The 22,336-nt window shown below is 32.1% G+C and overlaps 1 protein-coding gene across 37 annotated transcripts in view; it reads right to left on the minus strand.

Moving 5' to 3' along the window:
• Rims2 (regulating synaptic membrane exocytosis 2) overlaps positions 1-22,336 on the minus strand; it is a 575,440-nt gene that overhangs the window by 61,179 nt on the left and 491,925 nt on the right. For 15 of the 37 annotated variants that reach the window (XM_027948945.2, XM_027948927.2, XM_027948951.3 and 12 more), the window contains one exon: positions 17,360-17,601. The exons of the other annotated variants lie outside the window; for them this stretch is intronic. In XM_027948945.2, the coding sequence (XP_027804746.2) occupies positions 17,360-17,601 (242 nt within the window). The remainder of the gene's footprint in view (positions 1-17,359; positions 17,602-22,336) is intronic. 37 annotated transcript variants of the gene reach the window in all.

Genomic DNA, 22,336 nt, shown 5'->3' on the forward strand with positions numbered 1-22,336 from the left:
AGAATTCTTCTGAAAACATTTTGAGATTATGTGAAATTATATCCTTTATTACATTATGAGTTTTTCAAAAGGACTGTGAAGATATTTTTATTAAAATATATGAAGAGTGGATCAATTTTCCCAAAGGGTTATCTTAATTCTTGATTTTGTTTACATTCTTTTTTTAAAAATGTCTAAAATAAAATTTTTATCAATTAAAAAATCTTCCCTAACAAATGTGGTCCCCAAACTGAAATCTCCTTGCAGCAACTTTCATTATCAACCAGTAAAAGAATTGTCCTGCTGAACAGACTGCTAGGCTACATCCCCTCCTATAAATATTATCATTTGTGATAATTCTTAGATCTCTCTTATTTGCAACCCAGCCAATTCCCTAAACTCTGGACTGCCTCCTACTTTTCTCCACAGAAATTTAAAAAAATCATCATTTCCGAGATGGAAGTGATATTTCTCTTCTCATATGTATTCCCTATTTCTAGTCTCTATTTTGATGAAGCCTTCCACCATTACTATGGATGGCACTGTCTCCCCCAAGTTAATATACTGAAGCCCAAACCCCCAATGTGATAGTATTTGGAGATGGGCCTTTGGAAGGTAATTAGGTTTATATGACTAGGGTAGGGTCTCATTAGTGCCATAAAAAGAGACAACAGAACTTGCTTCCATTTTTTTCCTCAGCCATATGAGAATTTAGTTATATGAGAAGGCAGTCATATGTGACACAGGAACAGCCCCTCTCATCCAGAACCAAATTTTCTGGCACCTTGATTTTGGACTTTCTAGCCTTAGAACTGTGAGAAATAAATTCCTACTGTCTGGCATTCATTTTACGGCAGTTCAAGAAAACAAAGACAATCATCAAATTTATCGAATAAATATCAAATATGTAACCTTTTCTAGACTCCCCCTCACATTTACTCATCACTTCTAACGTCTGTTATCAAACCAATTTAGATTTCTGGTTTTGATATCATACTACAACTATATAAAATGTTACTACTGGGGGAGGGGTGGGTACATGAGATTCTGTATTAGTTTTGCAACTTTTCTGTGAGTTCAAATATTATTTCAGAGTACAAAAGTTTATTAAAAAGTCTTCTGTAATTGGGTGAGGTGGTGCATGCCTGTAATCCCAATAATTCAGCAGGATGAGGCAGGAGTATCACAAGTTGGAGGCTAGCCTCAGCAACTCAGAGAGGGCCTAAGCAATTTAGTAAGATGCCATTTCAATATATAAAATAAAAAGGACTGGCGATGTGGCTCAGTGGTAGAGCATCTCAGGGTTCAATCCTCAGTAATCACTGCCAAAAAGTCTTCTCTTGTTGCCATCTTCAGTAATGAGAATTTCTGATACGGATTTCAGACAACCAAGACAGATATATTTTATTAAAGCAAGTTGGCAGGTCTTTAGATGCCCTTCAATAGATGCATAGATAAAAAAAATGTGGCATATAAACACAGGAATATTACTCAGCAATAAAAGAGAATAAAATCATGTCATTTGCAGGTAAATGGATGGAGTTAGAGAAGATAATGCTAAGTAAAGTTAGCCAATCCCAAAAAAACCAAATGCTGAATGGTTTCTCTGATATAAGGAGGCTGATTCATAGTGGGGTAGGGAGAGAGAGCATGGGAGGAACAGATGAACTCTAGATAGGGCAGAGGGGTTGGAGGGGAAGGGAAGGGATATGGGGTTAGAAATGAAAGTGGAATGTGATGGTCATTATTATCCAAAGTACATGTATGAGGACACAAATTGATGTGAACATACTTTGTATACAACCAGAGATATGAAAAATTGTGCTCTATGTGTAATAAGAATTGTAGTGCATTCCACTGTCATATATAAATAAAAAATTAATTAAAAAAAGAGTTGGCAGGTCTTACTCATAATATCTAAAGAATACAAGATACCTAAAATATGATTATATTTTATTATCTTGATCAAAAAATTATTTAAAAATAATTAAAAATATACATAAAAGTATGACAAAAACCTTCAGCTAAACAAAATGAATTTCATACTTACAAATAAAACTTTAAGAAATACATAATGTGTGGCTTTTAATGTTGAAAGCAAGAGGTTTTAGTTTAAGTAGATACAGATCTAAATAAAAACAGTAACATTTCTATACTGGATCTGAATGTAATAATAGAATAAAAGACTGCAGTTTTGAAATGTTTCAGTTTCACCTACAGACTTATTATCTAAGCCTATTTTAACTGCAATGATATTTCACTAGCAGCAGGAAACTATCTGCCTGTCACATTACTGTGTTCCTTGAGGTTCATTCTCAAATAACAGTATAGTCTAACATCATTATATTGTTCATATTATAAGCACTGAATTGAAATTCTTACAGTAGGAATTAACACAAAACAACAACCCAAAGAACAGAGTGCCTACATTAAAGTGTTAAAAATATTTATCCCCTAAATTTGTATTTAGCAAAGTTTGACTCATGTAAATGTATGAAAAAAAAGGCAAGACCCATACAATGACTTTTGTAGATTACCTTTTCTCTAAAGGCAAACATTGAGCTTCTCTAAGAGATACTATATTAAAATCACATAACTTGAGACTTGAGACTAGTGCTTGGATTCCATTTCTGAGTCTTCAGTACATTCTTTCTAATTCTTTTCTTTATTTTTCTTAAATCTTCCTGTGGAAATAGGCTCTTTCCTCTATTTTTCTTCAGGATATATTTTCCTTTGAACTATACCCCTTTCTGGACTTTGGAAAATGGAGCAGATTGCTGGAATTTACTCTAGGATTATGGCCTTTTCAGGGATAGAACATGGAGATGGAATATTTATTAATATTAATATTTATTAATATTTATTAATATTTATTAATACAGAGAAGGAAAATAATCTGGCTTTATATAATATCACCTCTCTGGACTGCAAACCTGCAATCTATGAGTAGATATAGCCTAAAAGAACTGGGTGTAGTTGGTTGATAGCATTAACACGGAAACCATAGGCTTGACTGTTAACATGAAGGGCCAGAGTGGGACCTAAGAGTTCTGAGAATGAGGTAATGTGGTTTTCTGCTCTTTAGATAAAGGAAGCTACCAAGGTTTCCAACTATTTCTGTATACTCTACCTTGCCCACCCCCCCACCACCTGGTAATGGTAGAAGTCAGATACGTGAGAGGAAAGAGTAGTAGAACTATCATAAATCAGAGGATATTTAGGGAGAAAACAATGAATTTATATTGAATCTTTCAAGTTTATAAATCATTTGGAGTTTTAATGACAAATTTCTTTAAATTCTATGTATATTTCCATAGCCAATGGGTCTAATTTAGTAGTGTACTGTTTACTATTTGCATTAGTGTCTTTTATAAGGTTTTGGGGGTTTAGGGCTACAGATACTACTGATCCAGTCAAACCTAGAAAAGATGAATGGCTTTTGTCTCTTTGGAAGCAACCTATATATTATTCGGGCATGTTAACTGATTCTTCACTGTTTGATAGCTTTGAAGGGTTGCAGACTTCTCAGATACTTAAAAATTTATACATAATCCACTAGTACCAAGAAGAAAAATATAAAAGTTTAATGAATCATTTTTGTTTACTATGAAATGCAATTAATTACTGGATTACATAAGATTTTATGCTTTATTCCTTAAGGGATAGTGAATTGAAATTAGGTTTCTGGTGTGAAATGAAAATATAACTGTAGATTTGAGCACATTTTAATTTACTCATATGCAATTATGCTTTACAGAAAGCAGCGTTAACAATGAAATATTTTATAACCCACTGGTCAGAACAGATGCTAGGTAATAGTATGGGTACACCCCAAATAATATAAGTTTTTAAAAAAGGCATTTCAGGGGCTGGGGTTGTGGCTCAGTGGTAGAGCGCTTGCCTAGTGGGTTCAAGGCCCTGGGTTCGATCCTCAGCACCACATAAAAATAAATAAATCAAAAAGGTATTGTGCACAACTGAAAGAAATAAGTATTTTTTTAAAAAAAGCATTTCAAAGACCATGAATTTTCTATTTTCTACTTTTTCCTTGCTGAATTATAACCTCTTGCTAGAATCTGACTCCTTACCATGTCAGATTTGTAGATATATATTGAAAGGTTTCCCAAACAGCACTTTTCAAAGGAGGCAGATGAGTCTCAACTGACTTGTTCTTTATTACTTCTAAAGATCAATCTTTGATTTACTAAAATTTACTTTACTAGGAAACACATCACTTTATCTTAATTTCTTACTACATATTTTAGTATTAACCAAAGTAGAATAAATATGTTCAATAAAAGCTGCTGATACCACTGAAAACTTCTTTGATCTACTTGGAAATAGTTCTGAACCTTGATCTTAAGAGAGAAATTAGACAGGCTTAGGTCTACAGTCAGCAAAAGCTTTTATCTTTATACTACCTATACTACTAGAATAAATGATATACTTTAAAATATTTACTCTTAAATGGACAAAAATTAAGAATTATCTCAGTGAATTAATACTTCAATTTAAAATAAGAAATGCTATATTAATTAATTGATGATCTTTGACAAAGTATATAAGTAAATATTATCCTGATCCATTCCCAACACAATAGCATGAAGATCTCTGCACACTTGCTCCCTAGTGAAACCAGTGAAAATTCTAAAAAAGGAACCATTTAAGAAATTCTTAGAATAAATTTAATAAGAGATGTGCAAAATTTGTACTCTGAGAACTATAAAACATTGTTAAAGAAAAATAAAGAAGATCTAAATAAATGGAAAACACCCCATCCTTATGTTAGAAGACTTAGCAACACTGTTATAATAATATTATTACTCCACAAAGTGATCTACAGATTCAATGCAACCCCCATCAGAACTCCTGCTAAGTTATTTGTAGAAAATTTCAAGTTGATTCTAAAATTCATACAGAATTACAAGGACAACAGAACTGTCAAAATATTTCTATCAAAGGAGAACAAAGTATAATGATTCACACTTGATCATTTAAAACTTATTAGGAATAAAATTAATGAAGACTGTTACTAGCATAAAGATATATATATATATATATATTAGTCAATCAAGTATGATTGGAAGTCCAAAATTAAACCCACTCATCTAAGATCAACTGATTTTTGGCAAACGTGCCAAGATCAATGGGAAAGGAATAGTCCTTTTTGACAAATGGTACTGCTACAGCATATAGCCACATGAAAATAAATTAAATCCAACCCTTATTGAGTATCATATTCAAAAAATAATTCAAAATGGATCAAAGTTCTAAATATATGACCTAAAATATGCAAATGATAGAAAAAAGCTTATAGTAAATCTTCATAATATTGGATTTGGCAAAGGATTCTTCAAGTAACAAAAACCGTAGATATAAATATGACTTCATCAAAAAAAACCTTTTTTCTTCAGAGAACCCCATCAAGAAAGTGAGAAGACAATCCAAAGATTAGGAAAATGACTTGCAAATTATATATCTGACAGGGGACTTGTATCCTGAATATACAAAGAACTCACAAAAAGTTCCAATAAACAGATATAATCTACTAATTAAAAAGTGGGCAAAACATCTAAACAAACACTTCTTCCAAAGAAGATATATAAATTATCAATAAGCCCATGAAAAGAGGCTTAACATCATTAGTCATCAGGAAAATGGAAATGGAGATCACAATGAGAAATCACTTTATATCTACTGGGATGGCTAGAATCAAATAGAACAAATGTTGGTAAGGACATGGATAAATTTGAACCCTCATATACTGATGTGAATGTAAAATGGTACAAACACTTTGGAAACAGTGTGACAGTTCCTCAAATTATTGAACATGTATTTACAATATCATCCCACAATCGCTTTCATGGGTATATGCCCCAAGAAGTAAAAACATACACATGTACACAAACACTTGTACATGACGGTTCATACTAGCATGGTTCACAATAGCCAAAGGTGGAAAAATCCAAGTGTTTATTAATGAATGAATGAGTAAACAAAATGTGGAATAATCTTACAATGGAATATTTTTAGAAATAAAATGAATGAAGTATCAAAACATACTATGATCTGGATGAATCTTGATAATATTATGTAAGTAAAAGAAGCCACTTCTGGAAGACTACATATTTTATGACTGCATTCATAAGAAAGCCTGAATAGGAAAATCTATGACACAGTGAATAGGTTAGTGGTTGCTTAGGGGTAGAGGAAGAGGAATGGGTAAGGTATGGGAGTGATAGCTAAAGTATACAGAGTTTGATTTTGAAGTTATGAAATGTTCTCAAATTGGGGAGATCATTACACATATCATATATTTGAATATATTAAAAACTTGGATTGTACACTTTAAACCAAAGTGGGGGGAGACCCATATGGAGACTTTAGGAAAGTTCAGATTCAAGGGTTAACTAATAGTGTTGATACATTCCAAGACCTGTTTAGCATAAATTTGGATCATTAGTTTTGACCCAAGAGCTACATGGGTTTATAGACTAGCACATTCAAGTGGCAACCTGTTATTGGGTTCCCCCTTGCCCCTGTGGGAGCTCTGTCTTTTTTCTTCTTACTTGAATAAATCCTACTTCTTTTACTATTGCCTTCCTTTATTGATAAGAACGAGGAAAGAAGAAATTGGTGGTAAGCTGTTAGGGTCTACTGCGACATGTGGAGAGAGCATTGTCTACCATCAAGGGCTTCAACGTACCACTCTCTGGCTTTGCTGGCTGTCACAAAAATACATGCAAATAAATTAAATGAAAATATCACTAAATAATAATAGGAGTGGGATTTAAAGTTCCTACAACAATGCTACATTAAAATATTTCCCACTCAGGGTGAAAATTATAACTTGCAAACAAAATATCCCCCAAATAATAAAATATGTAGAATGTCTCCACAAGGAAAAAAATTCCCAAATGGGTCTAGCATAAAAGCAAAAACCTACCATTAGAAACAGATTAAAGATAAAAATATTTTGCCATCCTCATATTGCATCAAACATTTGCCTTGAAGTAGGCATTAATTTTAAGTGGCATAAAATGCATCATTAACTTTTTAAGGGGAAAAAATAAACATTTGCTCAGAAAAAAACTACAATACTGATACAGAAAGAATTACATTAGAAAAATGTTGCTCAAAGATTAGTGCATAAAAATAAAAATATTTTCAGTTGTAATTAGGTACATTTAAAAATAAGGTGCTATTATTTTCATAAAATCCTGGGTTATACCTTTCCCTCTATGGTTTAAATGCAATTATAATAACATTCTCTAAAATAAAATTGCTTTTAAGAGAAAAACTGATTGTGATAATTATAAAATTAGTAAAAATTTTCTATTACCCTTGGACATATATTTTCCCCAAATTTTACATTAATGACAGCACCTTTAACAGACTCAGGGTCAGTTTGATTAGGCTTGGTATATAACTACAGCAGAAAGAATTGAATGGTGTTCTGGTTCTACCTACTTAAGTCATTTGGTCATGGCATTCCTGAATGTGAGACACTCTGATTCTCTCAATGACCTTTCAATGATAACAAGCGATAACTTAGAATCCTGAATTAATTAGCACAAAGATTTTTGTCTACCTATTTTACACTAACTTTTCTAAAAACAAATGCTGTAATTTAAACTTGAGGATAGCTATGGTTTGGATCTTCAATGTTTTCTAAAGGGCTATGAATTGAAAACTTGATCCTCAGTACTATTGAGAAGTGATGGAACCTTTAAGAGATGGGGCCTACTGGAAGGAAGTAAGGGTGCGTTCTTGCAAGAGATATTGGGACCCTGGCCCCTCTTCTTCCTCTCTCTTTTTTCCTGGTCACCATGAGGTGAACTTGCCATTTCTGCCATGATGTACTATGCTGCCATAGAACTAGAGCAACAGGGCCAAGTGACCATGGTCTGAAACCATGAACCAAAGAAAACCTTCCCTCCTTTTAGGCTGATTATGCCAGATATTTTACCACAGTGATATAGCTGAGTAACAACAAGGACATTTATCTATTTTCCAAAATATTGTAAGGAATATTAATTCCAAGATACATTTCACAAATAAAAATGGATTATTTGATTAAAGTGAGTTAAGAAAAAGCTACTCATTTTTATCTATCTTTTGGAGAGTCACAAAGCATCAAAACATAACAAAGGACTTTAAGAAGTCCTGAAATTAAAAAAGATAGATTAAAATTGTTTAACCTATATAGTCTTCTATACTTATTTGGCCATGAAACTCTATTTTCCAGCATTACACCCAGAGGCATCCAAAGACCTATTGTTTTGTAAGACACACTTTGGGAAATGCTGTCTTAGGTTAAAAAAAAGTTTTCTATTTTTATGATGCCTTGTATTGTCCATTTTTACTTAGTACCACATGTAAATGAGAAGAGTGAGAATGTTACAGGAAAAAAAGCCTTCATAGATCAGGCTTCTGGTTACTTTTGCCCTTGTTCTTGTCACTTGGTTAATACATTTAAAACATTTATTTCTCATGTCTTTGAAAATATTGATATTTTGAAGTACATCATAGATTGGCAAAAGACCCAATGCCGTATTAATATATTAAATAGTTCAATGACCTTAAAAAGCAATGAGTCATAGATTAAAGTTTATGCTTCAAAGAACTACAGATGATACAGTACAAATTGAAGCTTAATTTTGCCTTTTTATTTAAAACATGACTTAACATAATGCAGTTCTAGTGTTTGGAAGGGAAAATATTGCTGCTTCTCCTTCCTTTTTGAAGAAAGCAGCAAGTCATATTGATCCATTTTCTGTAGTAGCAGATAATGAATGCAATATTATTTCCAAACATATTTTAAGTCACTGCTTCAATTAATTTGATGTATCTGAGCAGGGTCTATGTTATTGAAGGAAATGTTACTGAAAGAAATGAAAGAAGACATGAATCCATACAAAAAAACAAAGCTTCATACTAAACAGTAAGAATCAATATTACAAACACACCAACTCACCCGAAATTAGTAGGAACTTTAATACAATTTTAACTTTATAGTTAACCAAGAAAAGAAAATATGAGAGATTAGCTAAAAGAATTTTGAAGATGAATAATGAGGGTAATGTTGCCCTAAACAGTTAACAAAATGAATTATAAAGTCATAACTAGTTATTAAAACACTGTGGTATTGTTTTAACTTAATGTGGATAGAACACAATTGAAAAACCAGAAATAGCAAAAATAAAGGCAATGAATGCATACCAAGGATGGAATTTTAGATCAATAAACAAAGTTTGAGGTATCAAATGTATTACCGAGATCCAACTAATTATTCATCTGGAAAAATTAAGATCCCTATTTTTCACTATCTACAAAAGAAATTCCAGATGCATCCAAAAATCATAAACATTTCAGGTATATATGAGCACAAATTTTAAAAATTTGTTTGTAATTTCAGAGAGGAAAGGGCTTTACTGAATATAACATAGAACCAGGAAACTAAGCAAAAACTATGAAGTAGTATTTCCCATGAAAAGAGAAATAAAAATGGTTAATTAAATAAGCATAGGAAGATATGATAAAGACTAGGAGCTTGACTAGGAGCAGAACTTACAAACTTAGTGGTACACCCAAACTAGAGTTTCATTGTGGAAATCTTTTAAAGCCATTTGTCTTAATCTTACCAATAAGTAAAAAATGCTTTCAATAAGTGATTTATGAGTACTGAATAAAATGAAAACAAAAACTTGTACCAAATTGGCAAAGAAACAAAATTTGTGATTTAGGAAATGATTAAAATACCAAAAAATTAAGTCAGGAATGGTGGCACATGCCTGTAATCCCAACAGCTTGGGAGGCTGAGTCAGGAGGATTACAAATTCAAAGCCAGCCTCAGCAAAAGTGAGACACTGTCTCTAAACAAAATACATAATAGGGCTAGGGATGTGGCACAGTGGTCAAGTGTCCTTGAGTTCAATCCCCAGTACCCCCCCCACCAAAAAAAAAACATAAAAATTCACCAGCAAATTAATAATTTGATTAAGGTTGTAGCCTTTGCATTTGAGAAGGGATGATGCAAGATAATTTGCATTTGTAGATGTAAAGGTACAGTTCCTTAACAATAATTTTAAGAGTTCTATTTATTATTTATATGAACAAAACAATAAACACTACAATGTAAGAGGATAAATAAGAAAAATTTGTAAAAAGGGTCTCAAAACTTGGATGACCACAGGAAAGGTGACCTGCCTACTAAAGTATCTCTATTGGACTGATATTTGCTCAAGAAATAAACTTCTTGTATATTAAGTTTTCAGAGTTTGTCTAGATGGTATTACATTAGGTAATTAATAAGCAAATAAGTTGTAAGGTCTGTTTCCAAATTCAGTTTTTTATATTCAGTTTTAGTGATATCACAGCTAAAAAGAAAACTTCACAAACACCACCGGCCATATAAAGCATAAACTTAGGGTAAGGCTCATTGTTAATAATAATAGATGTAATCCATATTTTGTTAATATTCTTGATAACGTAGAATTTTTGGGTGAACTACTTGTCAGATAAGAGTTTATTAGGAGCTGATAAAGGCTAGGAGCTTGACTAGGAGCAGAACTTACAAACTTAGTGGTACACACAATCTACAGTTTCATTGTGGAAATCTTTTAAAGCCATTTGTCCATTTTCGGATTGTAGTTTAGTTAAAGTTAGCAAATATTTCCAGAAAAGCATGAAACACATTACCATCTGATAACCAGGCTAACTGAGAATATCACGGTAAAATTGTATGTTAAATATTCATAAAACCTAATTTCATTTTTTGGTTTTGGGATTAAAAAATAAAAGTAAATTCTATAATTTCTTTCCATCTCCCAGGGAACTGAATCATGCAACCTCATTAAGTAAATGGGCCTCGTTACAGATCATTACATTGGATACTATATCAGACATTTAGAAGGATATATTAAATAGGAAAAAGTCTATCCAGGAGACAGACAAATAAATAAATGTTAGAGTTACTAGATATTATAAGAAGTATTACATGACCTTATAAATTATAACAAGCTAAAAAGAGCACAGATCCCTGCACGATCACGAGTCACAACACATGAGCTCCCCACTTAAGTTTTGGATCAAAAGCATTCTCACCAATCCAGTTGTTCCCATGAGTACTCCATCTTTCATTTTTTTTTTAAATGAAACTTTTCTTTGATCCCATCTCCACCAAATTATAGACCTATTTTCAAATTTCTTTTTTATAAAAATTCCTAGAGTTGTCTTTACCTGGACTGTCCAATATAGTAGACACTTTTGCCTATTTAAATTAATTAAAAATGTAAACAAATTAAAATACAGTTACCTAATTACACTAGTCATATTTTGAATGCTCAATAGTACAAGTAACTAGTGCTACCATATTATATTGGACAGAGCAGATGTAGAACATTGCTATCTTTGCTGGAAGTTCTACCATATAGTCTAAACTATAACAGAAAAATTAGGAGCGAAGTCTTCAAATCCAGACTGCATGGGGCTGAAACTCAATGTTTACCCTTGTCATGAGCTAGGTATATTTGGAGAGGTTATTCCTCATCTTCCTGCTTTGAAATGAGGATAATAGTAACTAATTCCTGCTTCAAAACATTGTTGTATGTTTATATGTAAATAATTTGAGTCACATATAATGTGCTTTCAACAGTCCCTAGGACATATGACGTGCCCAATAAGTGTAAAGTGCTATTGTTTTTGTTCTCACAGACTGACTTCTCATTTCATTTTCTTTAACTTGCTCCTGTTGGAGCTTGGCTGCCACTGCAAGGTTTGTCCAGTTTTACCAAATTCCTCCATCTTGCCAAATGTAATGGAATAGTCACTGTTTTCATCTTATTCAATCTTTCAGGATTGTTCAGCAGGTGATTCTGTCCTGTTCCTTAAAATATTTTCTTCATTTGGCTTCTAAGAAACCATATTCTATTTTTGATTGTTGTTTCCTCTAATGGTTTCTCTCTCATGTCTTTGATAGATTCTCTTTCTCTTCCTAACCTATAAATGTTGGGCTGTCCCAGGACTCAGCCTTTAGTTTTCTTTTTGGTTCAATTTGTTCTAAATAATTTTATCCAGTTTCATAGTTTTAAAAACTTTACCCAGTGATTATGCCAAAACTGCATCCTTAGCCTTCACCAACTGAACTCTAAATTCATCCTCTCAACTAATCATAAAACAACTACATTTAGATGTCTTTTAAGGACTTCAAAAAATCAACATACCTGAAAAATGTTGATTTCCTGATTCCCCACAAAGGCTGAATTGGCTATTGGTATTTTAAGTTTATCAAGTGATTTTAAGTTTCAAAGTACTTTCTTATACATTTCAACTATTATCTTTATAAAAACCCTGTAGGACAGCAAGGATTGATTCTGTCAGATGGACGCAATCTGATTCAGATACATTGGGCAGGTTTTTAAAAGTTATAGTTAATATAATTATGTAACCCACAATAAAAATAGAATACAAGTCTCCTTATCTCTTTACACTTTCTGTTAGATTATGAGGCCTATCAAGTCATATTTAACTCTTTAGAAATGATGATTTTTAAATTTGAATTTCTAACAGACAAAGAAGAACACAACATAGTGTAGCAGAAAAGAGGTGACTTTGCCACTGTGTATGATGGCCAACACAGCTTTATAAACGGTTTCTCTACTGCCAGTTATTGTTTACATATGATTACTGTGATATCATCCAGAACCATTTCACTCTTCTTCAGGAAGATCCCATTTTGCTGAGTTTTCATGTCTTCAGGCAATTTACTATGCCTTGTCTGATCTTGAAATCCACGGTGATGCAGTGGTGTTAATTTTTACAATAAATAACCATCTCAAAATTGAAAAATATCATTCATTAAATAATGCTTTAACTTAATAACATGAAGACCTCCATGCAGAAGTGAGTAAAGTCAATAGAATAATATCTTTGAAAATGAAAACATATTAGCTGAAAATATACATGGTATTTCTCGGTTTGGGGGAAGTTATTCAATACTTCTTACATATTCATGACTAAATAAAAAAGCCAACACTATAAATCTATTTCATTATTTTAGATAAGTACTTTAGATTATTTAATTTCTAAACTATTTAACAACATTATTAATAGTTGAATTTGAAAATTCCAGTTTTGAATATTGTTGGAGCTTGTGTTTACATTGTTTCATAGGGCCAAAAAATTAAAAAAAAACATAAAAACTTTACTTGAAACATGTATACATACCCATATAAATACAGAATTTAGAAATCTACTGAAAGTTTGAAGTTGAGCTATTGTAGAAAACATCTATTGGCTATTAATATACTTAAACTAAGTATTTAAAAATGAGAGATAATCTGAATTCTATTGTCAATTAGTCAAAGCTATTGGTTGAGTATGTAGGAATCACTGCAAATTTTAAGAAAAATTAAAATTTTAGCCAGTATGATATCATTGAATAATAATGAAGACAACAACAAAGGGGACTTATTTTGTTTTGCAATATAAGAGAAGAAGCTATAGAGCAAGGAACTAGATTACATTTCTTAATTCTGCCAATATCAATATTTTTGAAGATAAAAACCTGTAACAACTCAGCCATGCAAACCAAATGAGTGTTGTTACACAGAATCTCAGTGTATGATCAAAAGATCCATAATTCTCTAATATAAATACTAACAAAGAAATATACACGGGATATGTGAAAGCTGTGCAGACATGAAACTGGTCATTGAGAAATATTGGCCATTCTCTTCTTCAATTCTTTGACATTCTCAGCTTCTCTGACACTATCCTCTCACACACAGTTTCTCTCTTTTCTTTCTATTCATACTTTTTGGTGTCCTTCCTAGGATCCTCTTCCTATACCCAGCTCAAAAATGCCAGTATTTCATAGGGTCTTGTCTTAATCTAATGATTATTCATCTGTGGTATTATTCTTAGACAATTTCAGCCATATTCATGGTTTTAAGTGATCATCCTAACTTTGTAAGTCTCAGGTTTATCTCCTGGTTCTCTGAATCAAATTGGTCTCTCTTCGTTTTTATCAACCTAATCTTTCTCTTATTCTTTCAATATCCATTAATGGCACTACCATCTACCCAGTCATGCAAGAAATATGGGAGACATCTTCTGTTTTCTCTTCATATACAACCAGTCACTAAGTTGGGTGACTACTAATTGTGCTCTTTAAAAATATTGACTGATTTTAGTTTTCCACTATATTCTGTATTATAAATGGTTAATTATAAATGGTTTTTCAATGATTTGTAAATTTTACCTGGTTGTGTTTTTTCCTATGTGATATATTACATAGGAACTGAAAAAATGTAAGACTTTTTTTTTTCCACTGATGGAGACTGGATCCAAGACCTTGTGCATACTATGCAAAGTCCTTATCACTTAACTATCTTCCCAGTCCCAAGATAACAGGTTTTTTTAATGACTAAATTAATCTCTAATGAAAAAAATCCTGAATCCATCATCCACATCTCCATTTTTAGTACAACCGACTTAGTTCAGGATCTTCCATCTTATTTGAATTGCTGTACTGCTTTGCTAATCATTCTAAAATGTTCTTTACCAGATGTGAACTTAAATTTGTGTCTTTATAGTCCCACTAGAATATAATTTCTAAGAGGAAAATTATCTCTGTTTTCTCCAGGATTCTCCCTGATATGACAAATGCCAAATATTTTTTACCAAAATAAATAGTAAACTGGCCTACAAACTACAAATATGATGATATCAATCCTTTATTGAAAACCTTTCAAAATGTCTATCACCTATAAATATGACCTGTGGACTCTCAACTAATCTGGGTCCTGATCAGCCTCATCTCTAGCCACTTAATATTTTATGTTAAAATTACACATAACCACTTATCATTCATGTATATATTTACATCTTGATTATTAAGGCATTTATTTGGAAGATCTTTCTAATTGTCTTTTACCTAGTTAATAGTCACTCTAGTCACTGAGATGATTACTCTGATTGGGTACCATATCCAGGAATTCATTCCTGGAATTCTAGGTTGGATCAATTTGTCTGTGTCTGAGCATACAAGGCACCTTCTTTGTAATTTTATTTTATCACTGATATATTAGTTGGAAGAAATCTGTTTAAAAATCTGTCTCCTATTAGATTGTATGTAACTTTGCTTATAAATGATTTAATGTTTAATTATCAATACCCATTTGAAAAAAGACATTGCTTTGACTCACAAATTTCTTAATTGCTATCTTATCTTTATTCTTGATGTGTCTGGAACAAAGTAAGTGCTCAATATTTATTTAAAAACTAACAAATGGAATTAAATAGCTGGTCTAATGCCACATCTCTCTAACTTGTAGTTTTAAATATAGAAAATTAAATTAAATATATATTTTTTTCTATTTTTTTATTGGTTGTTCAAAACATTATAAAGCTCTTGACATATCATATTTCATACATTAGATTCAAGTTGGTTATGAACTCCCAATTTTACCCCAAATACAATTAAATATATTTTGAACTAATACATAAAACATAAAACTTGTACATAAAAATGGGATATCATGTAATGTTTCAATACATGTATGCATTGTGTAATGTTTGAGTTGAGTTAAACACATCTCTCTTCAAACATGTACCATTTCTTTTTTAAAATATATTTTTAGTTGTTGACAGACCTTTATTTTATTTATTTATATGCAGTGCTTAGAGTTTAACCTAGGGCCTCAAATGTGCTAGGCAAGCGTTCTACCACTGAGCCACAACCCCAGCCCCCAACATATACCATTTCTTTATGGTGAAAACTGTAAAAACTCTTTCAAATATATTTTTGAATGTATAGGACATTATGGTTATCTATACTCATCCTACTGTTTAATAGCACACCAGAACTTCTTGTTCCTATGTAACTGTAACTTAGCACTTATTGATCAACTTTTCTCCATCCCTTCCTCCCCCATAATTTATAATTCTAATAATGTCCATTTTAGGTTCCTATTTTTTAAATTTCATAGACTTTGCTTTTTCAAAGTAAATGCTGCTTTCAAACTGTAAAGGAAGTGAGTTTGCACTAAAGTAAAGCATTAGATATAAAGATGTTGACAAATTTTAAAGAGGAAAATGCAATAAAGTTCTAACCACTAGAGAAGTATAAAAACACTCCTCAATTTCAAAAGAACAGGTGTCATATTAGCACAGTATAGTGAATTATGTATAAATATTAGCAGATTAAAAATCATATAAATGTGATCTATATGTCCACTGTCCAAAAATGAAACTTCTATTTCTATGTTAAAATGAGAAATAACATTTTAAAACACCAAATGAAAAATTACCATAACAAAATCACATTAAACATAGCAAGTTATAACCAGAACATAAGGAATACCATCAAATAAATATTTCAATATAGTATTTCTATATAGTTTTCAGAATCACCATTACAGTTTGTAAAACCAAGATTAGCTGAGTCTAAGAATTAATGTAACCATAAATTATTTTGTGGTGTAGACTTTTTACTTATTTTGTGTACAAAAACACTAGTATTCAAACATAAATTAGATTTAATCCAGTTGCCTATAATTTATTTTGCTATAAAAGAAACACCATATTACATGCTTTTGTTTGTTAAGTAGAAGATACATTATTATTTTCAAGATACCAGGGATTTAATGTTTAATTATCAACACCCATTTGAAAAAAGACATTGCTTTGACTCACAAATTTCTTAATTGCTAACAGTGGCTTTTCTGAGTAGGAGTGTTGTATATAATTTATTTTTGCAGATGTGATTTAGAAGCTGAATTTCAAAGCAGCAAAGCTTTGAATATCTTCACTGTCAGCAGAAAATCCCCCCCTCCCCTGCTGCTGGAGAATACTGCCGCTTGAAGTTTAAACAGGGAAATAAAAACTGCTGTGAGAAAATTGATACTACTGGTAAATGTTGCTTACAAACTGTAAAGGAAGTTAGTTTGTCAGCACTAAAAGAACTGTATTATTCACACAAATTACGAGGCATCATCTTCATGGCAACTTGCTGGGAATGAAAATTAATTTGGCTGGTTCCAACTTGAGGAACCTAAAGGAAAGCAAATATCCCTGAGATCAGAATATCATACAGAGGATCATCAGTAGGCTCTGGGGGTACCACAGCTTAACTCCTCCCTGAGGAGGAAAGACACACATTCCAAGAACAGTGGCCAAGCTTCACTTAGAAGCAAGTTTATTGATCACTGCAAAAAAAATCATGGTTATGTTTTCAGAAATGTTTACTAGTTTTAAATGTTCCTTTCCTCCTGGAACATGTCATCATCCTCACAGTACTGCAATAAAATGAGTAAGAGAAAAAATATATTTAATGACAACTCAAATAATAAGTCAAAAGTAACATAAAAATTCCTACCCGTTTGGCTGAGTTGAGAAGCACTGCGACTTTTCCGAGAGAGACCAACAATAGCTACCATTTTGGCCCCAATGCTAGAGCGTCGCTTCTTGCCACTGGTGCCCAACGCGCCCACTGCAGTGTCAGACTGGCTGCCATCATTCTTCTCCAGTGAGCACATGTCTCCACTGATGCTGGTGCTTTTGGTCATGTTCTTCCCTGATATGCCCATTTGTCTGCTTTGCATTTTGGATGTAAAGACACTGTCAGCCGATGGATCATTAAAAGTGGGGACAAGAATAAAAGGGAAAAGACAGAAGAGGCATTTTAGATGAAACATCTGGAATTCAATTAAATTTTATCATCTATGGAACATAATTTTAGGATTTAAAATTTTTTCAATACCTTGCTTTTCAATGTGATTTACTATTCAGGACCCATAAAGCAACTATGCAAAAATCAGACTTAGGATTTTATTTTTGCTATCAAAGAGGATACTTGTTTGAAATGGTTACAGGGAGGTAAAAAAAAAAAAAAAACACGTGTGAAGAATCAGTGGGATCATTTAAAAGAATATGCTGTGCTGCCATTTTAAAAAATGCATAGAGGAATGGGTGCCATGGCACATGCCTATAATCCTAGTGGCAAGGGAGGCTGAGGCAGGAGGATCATAAGTTCAATGGCAGCCTCAGCAATTTGTTGAATCCCTGAGCAACTTAGGGTGATCATGTCTCAAAAGAAAATATTTTAAAAGGGCTGTGGATGTGGCTCAGTGGTTAAGCACCCCTGGTTTTAATCCCAGGTACTTAAAACAAAAAAATGCATTTAGGTAGGTAAAAAAAAAAAAAAAAAGAAAAGCTTCCAAAAACTTTCTTCTCTAATTTACTCTACCACTGCTTTCAAAAGGAAATTAGATGAGTGTGGAAATTTTATTTTAAAAAAGGTAAAATTTACAGCATTCATTTACTAAGACTCACTCTTTAAAGAAAGTTTTCTAATTTCATGAAAAACTTAATAGGGTTTATGTAAAACTGTTTAAATTTCATTATTTTGAATTTAAAAATAATTTACTTAATTTTCCTTAATTTCATAAGTATATATTTTAATCTATTTCCCCCAAATAAAAGATTTCTCTCTTGCATTCATTTGAAAGAAAAATCTTTATTAGTTTTCTGTATAATGTGGTCAGAAAGCAATTAATGAAGGACCAAAGCATGTGAGCTTGTTTGATGATCTACTGCAAGACTAATACTGCAAATGGGAGTAATGAAAGAAAGGTCTCTGGATTTTTCTCACAATTCCTGGGGTGTAGTAGGAAAGGGTTGGAGATGGGAAGTGAATCTGGAAGCAGATTATCTAGCTGGCTTCATAAATACTTCATAAGTAAGTGAAGGAAGTGGTCTGTTTTGAAGGAAGAGGAAAACTCATCACCAATATTTGACTCAGTAGTCATAGTCTCTGCTTTAATTTTAATCTGATAACAGGAGTGTTTAACACATAAAGTATTTAAAGCATAAGAATTAGAAAACTGATCTACTGAGTTGAACTCTTATTCCCTTTTTTTCATTTTTTTTAAATTTGTTTTAATTGAACTCTTATTCTTAATTGAATATCTTGGTCTATCATAAAAAAAAAAAATTTAAAGGCTATAACCAGTCTTTTAAAGGTGGGAAAGATCCATCACATTTTTTTAAATACAGTATCATGTACCATACTTTCACTCATATTAGTTTTGAGAAATAAGGCAGCCAGATATGGTGGCATATGCCTAAAATCCCAACAACTCAGGAGGCTGAGGAAGGAGGATCACAATTTCAAGGCCAGACCCAGCAATTCTGCAAGACCCTAAGCAACTTAGCAAGACCTGGATTGAAATAAAAAATAAAGGACTTGGGATGGCTTAGTGGTTATGTACCTCTGGGATCAATCTCCAGTCCCCTCCCCCCCCCCCCCCAATAAGGCATACATAGACAGAAAGAGTGCAAAAGAAAAGAAGAGTGTATGTGTTTCTATAATGCATCAAATTAATAAATTTCAAGCTTGTTTGATTTTTGTTGTTGTTCTTTAATGAAACAGCAACAGAGTAAAATAGAATTTTGGAGGTAAATAGACAAGATCTATTAGTCTGAGCTTTAAAGCTACTTAACTTACTTACTTTAGAAGAATTATTTATTCCACTTTAAGCCCTAGGTTCCTCATTTCTAAAATGGGAATATTTTATTTTTTCTTTTTGTTTTAAAAACAGCATGTCTGAAGTAAAAAGTCAATAAATGGAGATTCTAACAATTATTATCAGGGCCTGTGGACAATTGATAAAATATGGCTAAATCCCTTTAACATTCATGATATAAATATTTAATATAATCAGTAGGAATAATACTAATAACTATAAATTTAAAAACTTTGGAGATTAAATTTCTAAAGTGTTTTTAACATGGCCTGCACTACATAGTGGACAGGAGGTGGCACTGAGAGTCAGGAGCTGGATTTGATCTTTGGTTTTATTAACTAACCATGTGATCTTGGGGGGAATTGTTTCTCCTTTCTGGGACTTAGTTTCCTCGTTCAATAAGTGAGAAAATATAAGCAAGGAACTATGCAGAATGCCAGGTACATAATAAGAGCTACAAAAATTTTGTTCTTTCTTCTCAGTATTATCGCCATCATCATCCCTTCAGCACCCATTAAACATATAGAACTGCAACATCTTTAAGGTCTCCTTTAATGATGAAATTCCTTGCTCCCCAAATATCTCTTATTCCATGAATTTGGGGCAACAAATACAAAGATGCAATGTATGATTTTCATAGTATGCTGCCATTAGAAAAGGCATGAAATAGCATGGAAGTGTCAAAGTTTAATTGAGACTAAGGTTTAGTCAGATTAACCTAGTGCTCCAGTTTTATACCAATTTTCATCAAAAACATACTTTTCTAAAGAACCTCAACCTGTTACTTATAAAGGAGGCCAAAGATAAACTCCTTATTGTACTTATGATTTTTGCATTTTAATTTTCATGGTTTGATATAAAAGTATACAGAACTTAAGGAAAATCAAATAAGAAAAATGCTAACTGAAATTGATAAATGATTTATAGATAAACATTTTAATAACAATTTGGTTTTATAGATGTGCACTTCTCTTCAACCCAACAACTTTCATTGTGCACTATTACTAAGGGGGTTATTAGAGGTTTTGTACAATGAATCTACTTTTCATCTCCTGGAAACATCACAAAGGGTGAGTTTATGAACTGTTATTATTAAGTGAGGAGTTCTTAGGGGAGAGATTGAGTTTAGGAAATCACTACTGGTTTCCTTTTCTTTCCTTACTAGATAGCATCTAAAACTACAAGCAGAAAGTGTTGCAAGTCAGCAAAGGTACTAACCAAAATTTTAGTTTTGGGACTCTTAATTTTGGAATGTTCAATATGGTTAGGAAAGCACAGTTCCCTTCTGAAAGAGAGGATTGGTAGGGATCTTGTAAAATGCTGAATTTCAGTACCACTAGTGGAGCTCTCAGTGATAAGGTTTTGAAGTAAAATTTGACAATATGTATCAAAAATTTTTTTTAATGTCTGAATTTTAACTTAGCAATTCTACTTTTAGATTTTATCATAAGAGAAAACTTAGCTATGTGTTTAGATTTAGCTACAATGATATTTATTGCACAATTGATTACAATGCACAAAACAAGAAATTTAAACAAGGGGGAAAACCCATAAATGTCCAAGTGTAGAGGGGTTTAAATAAATTATGGTCATCAATAAAATAGAATGTCAAGTCAAGTATGGCATGTTTTCTCCTCATATATGGAACCTAGAGACAAAAAGAAGTAAACAAAACAAAACAAAAACAAAGTGGTCTAGAAAAAGACCAATAGAACAGAGGATGATAATCAGGGGGATGGGGAATGAGATTAATCAAATTGTTGTGTACAAACATGTCACAATGATTTCCACTATTATGAATGGTCATAATGCACTAATAAAATAAAATAAAAATTAAAAGCACATAAAGTAGAATGCACTTTAGAAAATGCAGATATAAAAAGCATTTATTGACATAAAAAGATATTCATAATGAGAGAGGGAAAGCAGATATCTGTAGTTTAGTTTTGGCTAGCCTACATACCAAATATGGATTCCCCTTACTACTAGGGGACACAGGCAAATTTAAACTCTGGAGGCTTTCCAGAGGCATAAATAGAAACCAAAATTCACTAAACCAGAAATAAAGAAACACTTCTTGCTAAACTAAATAGTTGGGTAAACCTGGATCCAGGACATGATGCATCAATCCCCTGCACACGAAGGGAAAAAGGAAACATGGAGAAAAATAATATTACATGTTCAGAATGGGTATAGGTGAAAAATATAAAATGTAACCATTGTGATACAATTAGTTTGACTATTTTCTAGGTATATTTTTAAAAAATATTCATTTCTTTTTCTATTTTGGTTTCTCCAGAATAAACATAAAAAGTTTTGGCAAATAAGAAATTAAACTAAGAGAAGCAAATGAAAAAAAACAAGCAAAGAGCAACATCACTTTTTTATTACATGAATTAAATTATTCAAACCATGACGTTCATTCCATAGGCTAAAGATACACTATGGCTCTCTAATAGATTGCTACACAATAATAATGTGTTGTAGGATACATTATGGCTAATCCTAACAGATTACTGCATAATAATATTGTGTTGTAGTATTACTGATATAGGATGCTCAGTTCCAGAAAGAGACAATTTTTCTACATTTCTAAATATTGTTTTATGCATGGTTTTTAAATTTTTTGACTTTAGAAAAAATAATAAAGCCCTCATACATTTTGTAATATAAAAGTAAAATATGTAAAATTACCAATGCAAATGAGGAACAGTATGACAAAATTACAGTTCTTGAAAAAAATCATATTTTGAGAAAAAAATTTTAAAAAGGCAAAACTAGTATTGTCAATCAGTAGAAGAAAAGTAATGAACAACTAAAAGGGAAGT

The sequence above is a fragment of the Marmota flaviventris genome, chromosome 15, assembly GCF_047511675.1.
Source record: "Marmota flaviventris isolate mMarFla1 chromosome 15, mMarFla1.hap1, whole genome shotgun sequence".
Lineage (NCBI taxonomy): Eukaryota > Metazoa > Chordata > Mammalia > Rodentia > Sciuridae > Marmota > Marmota flaviventris.